General features: G+C 39.0%; 2 protein-coding genes and 1 non-coding gene across 3 annotated transcripts in view; 2 read left to right on the plus strand and 1 right to left on the minus strand.

Annotated features, from left to right (window-relative positions):
- LOC140925823 (ankyrin repeat domain-containing protein SOWAHC-like) overlaps positions 1-13,083 on the minus strand; it is a 13,860-nt gene extending 777 nt beyond the window's left edge. The window contains exons 1-10 of the mRNA XM_073375679.1: positions 13,063-13,083; positions 11,156-11,192; positions 7,679-7,719; positions 7,124-7,225; positions 5,494-5,586; positions 3,765-3,834; positions 3,506-3,586; positions 2,388-2,417; positions 1,231-1,391; positions 495-580 (exon numbers count right to left, since the gene is read on the minus strand). Of these exons, the coding sequence (XP_073231780.1) occupies positions 495-580; positions 1,231-1,391; positions 2,388-2,417; positions 3,506-3,586; positions 3,765-3,834; positions 5,494-5,586; positions 7,124-7,225; positions 7,679-7,719; positions 11,156-11,192; positions 13,063-13,083 (722 nt within the window). The remainder of the gene's footprint in view (positions 1-494; positions 581-1,230; positions 1,392-2,387; positions 2,418-3,505; positions 3,587-3,764; positions 3,835-5,493; positions 5,587-7,123; positions 7,226-7,678; positions 7,720-11,155; positions 11,193-13,062) is intronic.
- Positions 2,041-2,125, plus strand: Trnan-guu (transfer RNA asparagine (anticodon GUU)). Its single transcript is given in 2 exon segments — positions 2,041-2,078; positions 2,090-2,125. It is a non-coding gene; the product is annotated as a tRNA-Asn (tRNA).
- A 1,396-nt stretch (positions 13,084-14,479) lies between the features above and the next one.
- On the plus strand, positions 14,480-15,022 carry LOC140925824 (uncharacterized). The gene has a single exon (XM_073375680.1). The coding sequence runs from the start codon at positions 14,480-14,482 to the stop codon at positions 15,020-15,022; it is 543 nt and encodes a 180-aa protein (XP_073231781.1).
- The last annotated feature ends 1,233 nt before the right edge of the window (positions 15,023-16,255 follow it).

Raw genomic sequence — 16,255 nt, forward strand, 5'->3', positions numbered from 1 at the left:
GACGTGTCTCTACCTTCACTTGTCAGACCTGGGTAGTATAATTCTGGTTGGTTGTGCCGCCAAGGAAATTTGCTTCAACCAGTCAGAAGCAATTCCCAGTCTTGGATAGTGACACGTCATCATTGTAGAATTTCTGCGCTCGTTTCTCAGATGTCATTTTGCGAGAAAACCAGTGGTGGCTTCGCGAAATGTCGGCTGTTTTCTCAGGCTAAAAAAAAACTATGCTCACTGTTTAAGGCCCGGTTCAAACGTTGCACTACACATGTGCCGAATCTAGTATATGAGGAGTATTGTATGAGGTGAATGATGAAGTGTGTAAAATAAACTGGTCCATCAACCACTCAATTTCAGTTCATGATCTTGCGAAGACTAAAATATGTTCTCATTTAAAGACCTCTTACCACATTATTTTTTAGTGGCGTTATATTTGGTACAAAGAGGGAAGGCCAGAAAATACAATGATAATATATCCAAGAAAATGCAAGTTACCTCACCTTGTACACTCAGGAATTTCTAGTTTGGGTGGATTCTTATCCTTGAATTTACCAGTGACGTTTTTATAAATCTTCACAAAAGAGGACTGCAAATGTAAGATTTCATAGTGTTATGGCAAAGACTCCAGAATTAATTTTAAAAAGTTTGGACAGGAAGGTGTACGTTTTACAGACGAAATCGCCTTCACTAAATGCCACTTTTCCTAAACGGCCTGTTTGTGTTGCCTTGGAAGACCGTGCGTTTCCTAGTCCCTTGGCCTCATTATTCCGTGTGGCCTCCGCGTTTCGGGTCACGCGGTCCGGCCGTTCGCCCGGAATACGTCACCGAAAATCATTGACCGAGAAGGCCTGGAAACACGCCGTACAGGGGCAAGCAGGCCATGCGTAGGTTCACTTTTGTGTTATGTCTAAAGAAAAACCCTTCAGCAAACCCTTCACAACTGCAACGAATACTAAAATGCCTCGCAGCTGCCAATAAACCTTTCCAATTAACTTGCAGACAATTTATAACAAACATATGAATTTACTGTATCATAGTCTCGTTGTTTTGTCGGTTTTGTTCTGAACAGGATATTTTTGCCCATTTGCTTCCTCTGTTTTGAAACTTTGAAACGGACAAATATTTTAGAGACTATTAGCAGTCAACTCTCTCAGCCGTATTTTGCTTCGTTGACTACAACATCACTGAGTGAAAACAAACAAACAAACAACAAAATTTAATGTCCGGTTTATTTACCGATCTTGCTACTTTATTTCTCGGGATATGGAGCTTATTTGGCTTCTCGTCTAGTTTGTCCAGGCCACTTCCAAGGGAATTACTAAGTGCTTTGATGTCGAAAAAGATGGAACCAATGTTGTGAAATCCTCCGTTCAAGGTCTCCTCTGATGATACTAAAACTGAAAAAAAATTGAAAAAAAAGTGTAAAGGGTTGTATCAAGAGCCATAATGGTTCTTGGTTATTTTAAAAAAGCCATTTACACGGTTTGCCCGATAGTTCCTTGCAAAGCGCACATAACAGGAACCCTAAGTAATGTACCCTTGTTATAACGAACAGATTTTCCTGAGTTCCCCGTACCGCTAAGCTGCCTCGTACCCAAAAGTCTCTCTCTCGATTAAAATTTGCGCGCAAAGAAAGGCGGGAAAGGGAATACGGGCGACACGGCGCTTCGCCTGTCCGCTTCGCCTGCCTTCTTTCTCCTTCCCATGGTCCACTACGTTTCGTCACTAGTAACTCGCGTTTCGCGCTCGCTCCTAAGCGCATGAGGAGGTAGGAATTTTACCATAAAATCCTTGCCATGTACAATATATATGTTGAAGAAAAAGGGGGACTTGTATTAATTCTTCAGAAGGGCAAAATTTAAAAACAAGGACAAAGAAAAGGACCACGGAGTAGGGTTTACAGTGAGGAAGGGGGGTAAAGGTCGGGCTTAACCGTAAGGTTCACCGTCGAAGACAAATATTAGCCATTTAGTTTTGACTCTACCATGCCAGTTTGGAAAGTTTCAATGATGGATATGCGCTTTTTCAGAAGTAATGTTCGTATACGTCTCCGTGGCGCAATCGGTTAGCGCGTTCGGCTGTTAACGTTAACGTCACCGAAAGGTTGGTGGTTCGAGCCCACCCGGGGACGCTATTTTATTTTAATTTGTGGGATAGTGAAAAAATTGCCTGTTCCTTCAACTGTGATATACTGCAGTGCAAAGCATAAGATATGATGTACAAGTTATGAAATGACCAAATGAAATTATCGATGTGCGACTCTATGAAAGACGTTAGAATTTTTTCTAAGGAGAATCACCACCTTTTTAGAAATGTCAGTCTTTATAAATGTGCAAATAAGTGATAGCTTTGGTTTTTGTACTGTTATGCTCACGGGTTATACTTCTACGCACCTGATGGGGCCATTTTCTTTCCAAGTTTTCCTAAATGATAAAAAAATGCATCAGCATGAGACCTTTCAATCAGATTCATGTTTCAGACCAGAACTACAGTTTAACAGGAGAAAATTTAGGTGCGATGATTTTCCGAAATCCGAAGACCTCTGAAAAAGTTTGAGGATTTCAGCTAAGGCAAAGGATTAAGAGCTACCACTTTGCTAAAAAAACACGTCTTGCCTCTTGAGAAAAAATTGACAAATGTAAAATAAATTTACATGTAAATTTACTCGTTTATTACATCCACTTTGAAATCACTGGCTATCCGTGCAATCTGATTGGCTCTCAGCAGTGTGATTTATTCCTAAATCGCACCATTTTTTGCTCTAAATCGTATCTTTTCCAAATCGTGTCATTCATGTTCTAAATCGCATCATTTCAGTTTTAAGTGGCACCATTTTTGTTCTATATCGCATCATTTCTGTTTCGAATACAAAATGAGATGTAAAAGCCTTTTTGTTTCGGCCTTTTAACAAACCGGCTACTTGATCAATAAAATATTAGTACTAACTAAATTCTGCGATTTCAAAATGGATGTAATAAAGTGGTAATTGAACTTCGTGTCGTGCAATTTTGGTCTGAAATCATACTTGTGATTTCAAATCGAACTCGCGCTGCGCGCTCGTTCGATTTTGAAATCACTCATATGATTTCAGACCAAATTGCACGACACGAAGTTCAATTACCATTACAAATTTCCATGTACACACAATTAGGACCTGTTTACATAGAGGTGGGGGACCGCGAGTAGGTGAGGTAACCCGCCTGTCCATATAATCTCACATTTTAATTTGATCACGTTTATATGAACGGGTGACCCGCCACATGTTACCTCACCTATCTGGGGTCACCCACCTCCATGTAAACAAGCCCTCAGAACAGATTTACGCATGTAAAAAAAGCACTTTATTCTCCAGGGATTTCACATTGCCGCCGCATAAAAAGAGTCCATGGCACATTGCCGTAGACAAACAAGTCTTTTAAATCATCGAGTTTTACGAGCGAAATTTATAGCTATTTTTAAGATAAAGATATATACGCGGAATTAGAGGTGCTGTGTTAATACATAAACTTACTTTGTAACCATAATGACATAGATTCCTTTATGTAGTGTTTAGGTTTGCGGCCGCTGTAATCGCGGGCTTCAACATCAGCACCTTTGACAAAAAAAGAAAAAAAATCAGGGAAGAAATCGTTCACAACAGTGATCAATATCATATATTTTAGTCATTTTCTCCACGAAATATACCCAAGAGCCATAACTTATGTGGAATCCCTATTATGGTTCCTATTATCAAACGACGACTATTTCATGCCAAGAAAAATAAAACGTACCACAGTCCAGAAGAGAAATAATGATATTCTCATGGTTATGAATTACAGCGAGATGCAGAGCAGTGTATCCCTGAAAACAAATCACAGTATTAAGAGGAGTACCTTTAAGCTACAAGCGAACAATAGCCTGTACGCAGAGGTTGCTTTCTTTTCCTTTTCGAAAATCGATGAGCACGCGAACGCACCACTCCCTTGCCCTAGCGGTCAAAAAATCTCCCGCGCGCGCTCGACGATCTCCAAGGGGAAAATAGAGGGTTTCTGAACTGGCTAGCATAACAACTCAGCCAAAGGTATTGGCTGATATGATAACACTTAAAGAGATCAATCTTAATTATCTCGACTGTCACAAAAACTTTAGGCACCGATTGTTTTATAATCAGCTTTTCATAATCACTGTTTATTTTTCTCAAAAAACAAACAATATTCCTCCAGTTTTTTTACTTATCTGCTGACTGCAGATTAGTGAATAATGTTTAGGGTGCTCTTATTTCCAAAATTAATGTAGGCTCTCAGTCAGTGAGAATACAAGTGATGAATACAATTTATAATTATAATCAAAGACTATTAATTGCCTTACGTATGGGCTTCGAAGTCTAAAATCGACTGTTGAGATAGCCTGTTCCAGGCGGCGCTTAGAAGTAGAGCTCGGAGGAAAAAACCAGGGTAGGCTAGAGAGGAAACAGTCCCCAGTCCCAGTCCCAACCCCAGTTCCCCCTCATATTTTCCCCAGCTTGTTTTCCCCGCGTACGATTCAACTTGCTCCCCACCATCTGAATGCTGCCTTCCTGGAACAGGCTATTCCTGACAAAGATAGACGGGAAGAAGAAAGAGAAAAGAGTCTGGGTATAAGTTTGCTCAGGACTGCCAACAGTCGAACCGCTCTATTACGAGGTATATAAAAATAAAAAAATGTCCGAGATGTCGGGGGAAACTTTCTCGTCGTCTTTTGCCCCTTGTACATGTCGAACCTCCATGCGCAACCACCTCTTGTAAGCGATCATCTATCCAAAACACAAAACCTTTTAGTTGGAATCGCGACCGCCACCTCTTTTTGTGGAGGCAGTTTTATAATTTTCCATTGTTTACAAGCTCTTGCAAGCGACCGCCCTACTTGAGACCCGCCTTTTGTTCGAAACATGTGCTACGCAGCTCAAAGAATAGGAGGAACTTTCAGTGAAAGACGGAACTACACATATCGTAACTTAGACAACGCAAACAACGAATTCTCTTACAAAAGGTTTATCAAGACCACTACTCAGAAAAGATACCCTTTGGTTCCATTCTCCTAAGCAACCCAGCTCCCTTAATTGACCATTAAATCTTCGCATTTCGGGTGGTACAGGAGGTCCAAATGTATTTTAGTTAAAGCTGATTAAGGGAAAAGCATGCTTTTAAACAAGTACTTACCCCCTTGTGTCGGTGCATGTAGTTACCAACCGGAAAAAAAAAACAAATTAAAAGGTGGTTAGAAAAATACAGGTCCACAAGAGAGAGTTATTCTGCCTTGAGGTACATTAACAATATTTTTAGCAGAAAAGGGAAGCAAAGCATATTCCAAGTTTTTACCTTCTTTACGATGGGCGGTGTATCCATAATTTCAGATCAGGATTATTAAGTCGAATAAAATAGAAAACAAAGAAGTAAGTGAACAAGACAAAACAAATTCTCTCATTGTTGAACAAAATCATCTAAGGAACACAAAAAAATTTAAAGTTGGATGTAGAGAAACTCTCACCGATTTTGTATTCACTTCCATTCCTGTGTTTAATAATATTTCAGCCACATCTTTTCGTCCTTTTTTCGCGGCCCAATGTAATGCTGTCTGTAGAGTGTACATAGAAGAAATGCAAAATAGGATGGGTTATTTTTGAACTGTCAAACTTTGGAAAATTTAGGTGAAATCTTTAAATCTGGTAAAGGCAATAATTTCGATGTGTTATTCAATCAGAAATAGGACAAAATAAAGAGCATACTTACGAACTAGTTTGTGAGGTAAAGCCAAGCCAAAAAAAATAGAGAAAGAAGAAGAAGTCAGTAATAAGTTGACTTGAATTAGTATTTTTATTTTATTTATATTTCATGGTAGTTGTCCTTGCTTTAGAGTTTTTGCCCCTAAGTAGTCTAGGTGAAAACACAGTAGTGCAAAGTTGAACAGCAACATAAACAACACCCCGTCCCTGTTATCCCGAGAAACAAATCGTTGTTTGAGTACCCATTCACAAAGAAAATCTTGCGCACTTGACAACACCTTTGTCGTTGATAGCCTGACACACTTCAAGTTTCTGTGTCCTAATTTTTTTAGGAAATCACATGAAAGAATTAGTTATAAGTTCAATACTTACCCCCTATTTGCAGAACATGGCAGAAAATCATAAAAAAGGAAATAAACAAAACAAATGAAAAAGTAAGTTTGAATTCATGTTAGGCTTGAGGTACAGGGCTAACAAAAGGCTTTTATGTTCATTTGTATGCTGGGTATACATTGAAAAGTATCTCAAATCTCAAATCTCCAATCTTTATTTTAACACGGTAAAAAACTTTGACGGGACGCTCGGGAGTGTATTTGTTATTGAAAAAAAAAACTGGATATATTGTTGCCAGCATGTTCACGTTTTTAGCATAGTCTTGTGAACAGTGTGTGATCTTCAGAAAGCGAATTATGTTTAGGACTCGGCTTGGTTCATTTGTGATGGCAAATATAGGGATCCGGCAAGTATGTACTTCTGGATGTAATGTATCAAACTTACGAAATGATTGAAATTAACTCACCATAACAAAATCCTTTAGCATCAAGAAGAAGAAGAAGGCGTTCGCAAAGAAGAAAGAAAACGTGTAATAAGTAGGATAAGCTGCATAGAAGAGTAAATTTCAAAGATGATTACCTTCCCAGATAAACTGTTTGAGGCTAAGTAAATTCAGTCAATTAGATCATGTGAAGGATTCAGGTATTATTAAACTAAGGAATTCATCCAAAGGAAATTAAACGATAAAAAACCCTAAACTTTTTAAATTAGGTCATCAAAGAAGAAGAAAATTGACAGGTACAAATAGTGTAGTGTAGTACTGCAATCACATCTAAATTCTAGGCAATCTATTGAATGACCCCAATCAGGGCGTGATCGTAAAATACACAGTACATCAACGACGCTTATTCGCTACACTAACGTTGAAGAAAAATAAAAAACCCGTACAAGCAGAAATTACTTTCGTTAGACACGGACTGGTGAAAGCAATTTTGCAGGCTTAATGATTTGCGGAACAAGTTACGGTCGTGAGCCGCTAGTTCTCGGTATAAGGCAGGAAAAAACAATCTTTGATCTGTGGTGACAACGATATACATCTCTTTCTAAGTTACCGACCTGTAAAGAGACTAAATTGGGATCCTGTTCCAATAATGCCACAATCCCAGGAAGGTTTCCTTGAATGGCCATTTGTTGCCATCGTTTTTCCAGGTATGTCACCTAAACAAAAGGAACAACCAGCTAATTAAGAACCATTTTTCGTTTGGTTTTAGTAACTTTCATCATTGTTACCCATTCAAAATATTTCTTTGTTTCCGATTTGATCATATCTCACGGTAAATGTAGTTTTCAGAACCAGCTCGGCTAACAAATGTAAAAGGCCGAGTTTATGACATCCGGTAAAATTATGTCAGTAACACAGGACAGGTTACGCTAGCTTTGCTTTCGTATGATCTGAAGCCGATTATGAAGAACCGAAGGCCGAAACCAATAATTCAAAAACGAAAGTAGATACTCTTATTCAATGAAAGGTTTTGCACTAGACCTAATTTTAAAAGCGAACCGGCGTTACCCCGAGAACGTAAGAATGCAGTCGAATTCATATGTCTATTTTGTGACATGAAAACGTTGGCATAAAACACATCGTTAATAGAGTTAATAGCCGTAACATACTGTTAATGGCGTGCTGTTTCTTCTTTCTTGAAAACTGTTTCCTGGTATATGTGAATTAAAGAAAGACATTAGCATCCAATGATTACTTTTGTAAGATCAAACCATGTCCAGTATAACAACCTTTAAAAATTACGTCTTGCGCTATTATGGACCCATTGTGAATATATGTATTTTCATATTTTTGAACCCGAAGGGAAAGATTTAACACGTGAAAGATCATTGCAGTTATGTACGCAGCCTCGAGCAAGTGCTTACTGGTACTGAACTGGGGTATATAACTACGATGGTTGATCTTCTCGTGTTAATTTACTCGTGTATTATATGAAACGTTTTCAGTTCCATATTGTATTTGATAAAATTCAGTTATTCATAAGTCAATTGTATTTACACTTACCGTTGAAAACATAATTTACCAATTTCCTGTTACTGCGGATTAGTTTTTGTTTTCTAACATCTTCCTTCATCAAAACTGACATAGTATATCAGCAAACCAACAGTTCCTATACGCTCTTCAATTGCACGAAGTTGATAAAGAAGTCTGAGTTCAATTGTCGATTAAAATTCAAATGATTCATACCGTGCCGAGTTTCAAGGCTTTTATTTTATAAGTGTTATAGATCTTGATGCATATTTTAAGACTTTTGTTAAGTGCTCATGTTTTTAGGGATTAGCATTTTCCACGACAACAGTACCCGACTAACCCGTTCCAGAAACTTTTCATGTGCCGTTTCCGCTTTAGTAATCTTGTCTTTATAGCCTCGGCCTCTGGCTAAAGACTCGACCCCGCAACATCCCCGCCTCACTTAATCGCCGCACGCGAGAAAAAATATCTCTGGTACCCAAGGTAAGCTCGACTTTCTCGCCTTATAATTTTTCTTATAATGTTTTTTTTATTGAGTGTGGTTCAAAATCGAAACCAAAGTAACTGTATATCCTCTGGCCAATCGTATCACGAGCTGACTGAAATCTCCTCGAAGCAAAAACAACTGAGTAGCCGGCGTCAAGCTAAGCGCGGGAAAACATATGCGAACTAGTCACCCGGATTGGTTTTTCTTCCCTCTAATTGGCTAAAAAAAAGTGAAAATTTTTAACCAATCACAAAGAGGAGCAACTAAATACGTTGGGTACCATTGGCTGGCTTCAAACCGAGGTGGACTGGGTACTAGTCAGTGCATTATCATCCACATAGTCAGAAAGAACACACCGAGCTTTAAAAAATCCATAAGTTTGGTGCTAATTGGTCAAATATTGAAAAACATACAGCCATTCAAAAACTTGAAAAATTTATTAAGAAATATATGGATTGCCGGGCGCTGGCACTGATGTTTTTTAATGATTGTATCTCGTCCAATATTGGCCCTGGATAAACACCAAACTTGGGAATTTTGCAGAGATCGGCGAGCTCTCTCTGATCATGAGGGTGTCGGTTTGAAACCTTAAAATAGGCCTTTTACCAATCTCGTACCCAGATTCTTCTGGCTTGCCCTGCTGACCGAAAAACCAGAAGACTCTGGGCAGGTGACTGGCCATTTGCACGATGATCTGTTTTTAATAGTGAGACATTATTTATTTCGTTTTTCTTTAATCTTTAAATTTAGAAATCCCATTGAGGTTTGAATAGAAAAGCTTTAATTTGCAAAAAAAAGCAAAACACTGAAGGATTCTGGTCGAAGTGGTAAAATGACGCCATCGTGCAAGTTGCCTCTCACCACAGGTCGCCCAAGCGCACTACTTAGCTAATTAATTATCCATACAGCAACAATTTATAAGACGTTGTATGAGAATTATCCCATTTCTCCATAATTGAGCGGAACGTGCATTAATTTTTGCCTGTAAAGTTTGCATTTAGTACTTACTTATGTTTATTTGTGTGTTGACTGCGTTTCAGGCCTCTTAGGATGTCAAGAACCCGAGAACAATACTAGTTCCTTCTAAGCTAATTAATTATTCATACATCAAGAAAATTATAAGACATTGCATGAGAAATATTCTTTGCTCACTAAGTTAGCAAAATGTGCATTAAATATCGCTTTGAAGCTTACCTCTCGCGTTTTCTTGTGTTTCTTTGTGTTCTGACTGCATTTCAGACCTCCTAGGCACTGTTTAATGCATTTTTTTAAGCGACTGTTTTTCACCAGTTTACAGTAAGGTTGGCAAACCTCTCTTGACTGGGTCCACTTGATCTCGGCGGCGATAGATTCAGTGACATTTGCGACATGGAGACAATTCCACCAATAGTAGACGTTCTGATAAATAACGTACATTTTCTATCATTCACATTGCCAAAATTCCCATTTCGAAGGTCAAAATCGACAACGAAGTGGACAATACGTTGGCGATCATGTTGGTGTTTAGTACCTTCGAAATGGGAAATTTGGCAATGTGAATGATGGAAAATGTGCGTTATTTATCAGAACATTTGTTTCTGGCAGAATTGTCTCCACGTCGCACGCAAATGTCACGGAATTTATCGCCGCCAAAAAATGCATTAAAATCCATTAAAAATGCCTACGAAGTCTGAAACAAGTCAGAACACTAAGAAAAACGAGAAACACTAAATGTCAGCTTTAAAGCGATATTCAATGCACATTTTGCTAATTTAGTGAGCAAAGAATATTTCTGATACAACGTCGACAACGTCTTATAATTTTCTTGCTCCTAGGAGGGACTAGTATTGTTCTCGGGTTCTTGACATCCTAAGAGGCCTGAAACGCAGTCAACACACAAATAAACATAAGAAAGTACTATTAAAATGAAAGCTTAAAGGGAAAAATTGATGCATGTTTCGCTCAATTATTCAGAAATAGGATAATTCCCCGGGGGGGGGGGGTACTCCCATACATTACCTATACGGGTACCTGCCGCCCAACGGGGTCGTGATTTTGAAGCTCCTGATTTAGAACGGGGTATCCATTTCAGAGGCGTTTTGTAGAACGGGGTATAAAAAATTGTGGATCACGGCTTTATCTTCTGCTTAAAATTGTTGCTGATTAATGAAGCATTTATTTGATGTATAAGTCGAACAAATAAAGAAATATCTTTTTTAAAAAAACAGAGCTATTTCAATTTACAAACTTTCTAGAACGGGGTATAAAAAATTGGCCCATTTCTAGAACGGGGTATCAATTTTAGGGGAAATTTTTTTAGAACGGGGTACCAATTTGGAGTCCCGGGCAGCACATACCCACCCAAAAAATACCCAAAAGCCCCCCCCCCAGGAATAATTCTCATACAACGTCTTATAAATTGTTGCTGTATGAATAATTATTTAGCTAAGTAAGATAATGTCACAGTGAGCTTGGGCTGTCTGTGTTTTAACGTTATAGTATCATATTGCACACTATTCTTAATTGTAACTATCATTGTATGTAAGACCCTGAAGTAGGAAGGCCGTGCCTTCCGAAATATTGGTAACTTAAATATATATTCCCGATTGTAAAATCAGCTATGCTTCTTTCGTTCGATATGATAACTTACCATTCGCGTTTGACTTAAATCCGAGAGCTTCTAAAACCTGTAAATAAGAAATCACTAATTTGTAAAAATTTTCCTTTCTTGTAGTATAGTAAGCAGGGGTCTATTACAAATAGACAATAGATGCATTAGAGGTGTGCAGTCGAGAAACTTGAACATTATACTTTAAAACCATGAAGCCCTTTTACGAAGCCCTTTCCCATTTGTATAGTGGTTCCCGTAACAGTGATTTTGAACAAGCCCTGAATGCAGTCAACAAAGCACTATTGTTTTCGCCTGCGTAGCTGTCAGGAAATGTTATACGTGCTGATTTTACAGTGAGCAGGGTTCTATCTAGGATTTGTCATTTCGGGGAGAAGTGGCCGAGGTCCCGATCTTCCTAGAGGGGTAGGGGGCGTGCCCCCCGGACATTTTTTGAAATGAATATGCGCTGAGAAGCAATCTGGTGCATTTTGCATGATTTTGAGACACAATTTTGAGAAATGGTACAGTGCCGTGTGCACTGACCTCGTCGAGTCTGGATGATTTTTCCGATATACTGTAGTTACATATACTGTATACGGTAAAGATATTAAACAATACTTTTTGTGGGGAAGCTGGGCATTTTTTTTTTTGGGGGGGGGGGAAGCTTCTACCCCTCAAATACTCTAGATAGAACCCTGGTGAGTACTGCATATTCTATAGCTGATCATTATTATATTCTCTTTTGGGATCCAGTTCTTCTATTATGCTATTATGTCAAGTTGGTCCTTTCTTTCAAAACAAGGTCAGTTTCGAATTATATTCAATCTGAGGTTCTTTTTAACTAATTTACACCGATACAGTGTCCTATATCATTTGGCAGTAGTTTTACCAACTTGAAAAAAAGGAAATTTTTAAGAAGGGTCGTTTTGTAGTCATTAACCCCCCTCCAATATCGTACGATTCATTTATAAAGCAATTCTTTTTAACTTTTAACAGAGCCTTAATTAGGCGCTAATTTGTTAATTGTAATCAGTTAAACTAAGGAGATTACATTTTAATATAATTGCTTCAAAATTTTTGCTGCTAAATTACATCTCTCCGCATTCTCTGCATTCTTGATACAGCATTTTGACGGCTACTTTGTTTTCTTCATTGACTGTGCAGTAAAATTATGGACAGTCAAAGGAATGCATGAATAAATTCTGACCGCTTGGGAACTTGTTAAATAGCATGATAAATACACAAACACAGGTAGCTTAAACTTGACATATGCGACGTTACTACGCGGGTATTGAAAGCAAACTGATAACCATGTATACATATATGGCTTACTAGCTTTTGCACTTAATCATTTCCTAGGCAACATGCTTCAAAGCTGTATCGCTATCCTGAACGGTCTTTAACTTTTATTTTATTACTCCTCAGGCTACGGTGAAAAGGTGTCGCATATGTAGACTATGGAACATACATGTTTCGGGGAGAGAAAGAATTCCATTAATTCTCTTCATTACCTTAATCGCCAATTCTTGCTTCAGTATATCAGTCTAATCTTGCAATCTCTGTATATAAGAGCTTTAGTAAGCAGCAGCGTGCTGTTTTTGTTTTTGGGCTGGTTTACTGTGAACCGGCTCGTGATTTCACCTTCACTTTCGTAAATGTATGGTCAGTTTGTTAAAATGCGTTATTAAAGGTTTCCGGCAGCGGTCATTAACTGTATGTCTAAGAAGTGTGGCCGGTAAAATTCGTGCAAAGTAACAGAACCCAACTATATTTAGGTCTCGAAAAAATGTGACAAAATATAAAAGGAACATGAACAGCCTTTATCCGTTAATACTGTGCTTCTTTACGAAATTTGATTGCATGCTCAGCAAGGTTTGTCAAGTTGTGCCAACACTTTTTGTTAATTAAGAGAGTTTACTAATCGAAGCCCTGATTTCAATACCTACCGCTTTCGACGGACGGAACATCGTGGAAAAATTAAGCCCGGCTGACTTATGAGATTAACAAACTTGGATCTTGTTGCCACTTTAAGAGAACTTATGTTAGGTATCGTTGTTTTTAGAATCAAGCTAAGAAAACGTTATGAAGCCGCTCGTGTGTGCATTTGATTAAAAGTTTCCCAAACTATTTTTAACATGTTTACTAACGCTTCACGTGAACAATAGGGTACATTGTTCCACAATTTTATCCATGTAAATGGCGGGGGTACAAAGAATTGAAGAGAACAAGAAATAGACCAAAAAAAGAATTTTAATAATAAGCAACTATAACTGATTTATTGTGAATAAGATGTAAGAGTAAATATAACAAAACTCAGCAGAAATTCCTGGCTGTTAAATTCAAGGAAGTTTGTGAACATTCAAGTAGGCTGCCATGAAGAAATTACGGAATGTAAACACAGCTCGTGTCTGCTGTATAAGAACTCACAAAAATAATATGTGTAGAAGAAAATGAAGTTAGAAAAAGTAATATGTCGCATGCATTTGAGTGGAGTTTCACCGGGTTTTTGTTGCAGTGTAAGAGCAAGAGATAATTAATGCCAGTCAATGTAATGTGATGTAGCGTAATGTAATGTAACTTAACGTAACGTAACGTACAGTACAGTGTAGCGTAACGTGGGATGAGAGTAGGCTCGTTTACCAGCTGCTGTTTAGAATAATGAGCCCGCACTCATCCTCCAATCAATTAGTATTTTCCTGCGTTTGACTTGGCAATTAGCAGGAAAATATGCTCTCATCGGTATCTTATGTTTGTTTAGGCGTGTGCGCTGGTATGTGGGTAATTAGTAGGGGTATATATTTGGGCGTGCTGGATTTGTCTTTCATCTCGGTCTTGCTGTTCCAGCGTCCGGGTCATTTTTATTTGTTTTTGACTTTTTAGGGTGTGTGTGTGTTCTTTTTGCTTATATTTTGCAGATGTTTTCAGCTCTACTATGTGGTTGGATCTTCGGGCTGCGGTTCCCCAGTGATCCAGTGCTTTACAATCCCTTGCAAGTTCTCTTCCGAATGTTGCTTTGGTTAGCAGAGCACCCAGTACTTCCTCCAAATATTTTTCCTCTTACAACAGATGGAGGTCTTGGGCACGAGAAAATGGCTTGACAGTTTTTCCCGCTTCTCCGTTTCACTTTGCTATTTATTTGCATCATTTAATGACTGAGGCGAAGACAGCATCTCCCCTGGAGTCGGCAGTTCACAGCATTGCCTGGTTTCACCAGCTGGGTGGCGAGCCGTCTCCTTCTGATCATCCGTTGGTGAAGAGTACTTTTGCCGGCGCGCAGCGTTTGCTGGCCCATAAAACAACCAAGAAGAAGCCTATCACAGTCTCTCAGTTAGAGCAGTTAGTTGCCTCTCCAAGGCGGACTCAATGGCCTCTTTGTATAACATTCGTTCGGTTGTTATTTGCTTACTAGCTTTTGCTGCCTTTCTCAGATTTGATGAGCTTGCTAAGCTTGTTCGATCCGATGTTACGATCGAAAATGACATGTTAAAGTTATTTATTCAATCTAGTGAAACTGATCAGTATAGAGATGGAGCTTGCATTGTTGTAGCTTATTCTAGGAAAGCAACTTGTCCGGTTACTATGATGAACCGTTATTTAGATAGAGCTGGGCTTTCCTGCGATAGCCCTTTGTTTTGTCAGCTTTCCAAAACTAAATGTGGTTATACGCCTAGATCTAAAGGTTTAAGCTATTCAAGGTTAAGAGAGTTAGTGCTAGAAGCCTTTAAAGATATTGTTCCTGATATTTCTGCCATTGGTACACATAGCTTTAGGAGTGGCGGGGTCACTGCTGCCGCAAATGCAGGCCTACCAGATCAACTTTTTAAGCGTCATGGCCGCTGGGCTAGTGAATCGGCTAAGGACCGATATGTCCAAGATTCTTTATCTCCTAAGGCTTTAGGTATTTAGTTTTCTTGTTCGTACCGCTTTTAATTGATTCTAGGTTCTATTTACTTGGTCTTGCCCGGGAGACCGTTTTTTCATGGGGTACAGCTGGCCTGGGGTTTTCCTCCTAGGTGCAAGTGGACCTACGGGGAGGTTTTTCACCCAGCTGTTGTTCCACGATCCCATTTCAATTTAATTCAGCTTGTGACCTAGTTTTTTGGAGCTGTATGTTACTTGGATTGTATATTACGTTTCTATGATATGGCATGTATCTTTTAGTCTTTACGTGAATAAACCGAGCGCTTGGCTTGAAGCGAGCCGCACCCAAGGTTTGTGTGTCTTCTTGTTGGGACAAACTGAGATTTAGAGGAGAGCCTACATATCTGGGTGTGAAGGAGACCATTTACATAAAAACCAGAAATTTCGCTTGGGATATCAAAATGTTGGTGGTCCGTCTTTGGTTTGAACCCGTGCTTCCTGCTCAGCATTGATTAACCTGCAATTAGTCAGCAGAAAGCCTTTGAATCTCGTTTACGGCCAAAGGCAAACGTCAGACTCACATTGAGAATTTGTCAAAATTAAGAACACAGGCAGCCCAAGCTCAGTATGAGAGATTATTAATACGCGAGGTCTAATATTGCGTCAGGTAATCCTCAAAATGACCGTCAACGATAAAGGATTTGTATGGGAATTCAGGTAATAGGTTCAAGAAGATAAATATTCCGTGGAAGTTTCAATTAAATACACTTTACCTTATTTACTTAGTTTATTCTTGCTTGCTGTCTGGTTATTTTCCCAACCCGCTGCGATTTAAGCGATTTCCTTTACCCCCGAGTTTCCACTACTAAAGAAAGGAAGTGAAATCACTAAATTCGTGTGGAGGTATTGAACAGTAAACGACAAGGGAAAACTTGGTCACTTGGTACAAATTTACGTTGCCGTTTAACTCTAAATTTCTGTGCTATCCAACTGAGCTAATCAGGCGGCAGTGGGAAGGGTAAGGAGGAAGTATCACGGGAAAGTCAACACCTCTCCTGGTGGGTAAGGGTAGGGGGAGTGGTGTATGGACAATCAAAACACCCAAAGTTTCTCTCAATATACCCCGAACCGAAATAACTCTGTATACTGTAAACTCGAATTACTAGTTATTTTAGCCGATCAAAAAACCCTCGTATACTGTATGGATCAAACCATACCCACTCTTGCGTGTTTTGCTCACTTGCGGCGTGTTTTGATTGTCGAACTCCACATGTGCCG

The sequence above is a fragment of the Porites lutea genome, chromosome 2, assembly GCF_958299795.1.
Source record: "Porites lutea chromosome 2, jaPorLute2.1, whole genome shotgun sequence".
NCBI classification, from domain to species: Eukaryota; Metazoa; Cnidaria; class Anthozoa; order Scleractinia; family Poritidae; genus Porites; species Porites lutea.

Excerpts from the sequence above, each read along its gene's own strand:
- LOC140925824 (XM_073375680.1), top strand. The coding sequence starts at position 14,480 with ATGGCCTCTTTGTATAACATTCGTTCGGTTGTTATTTGCTTACTAGCT.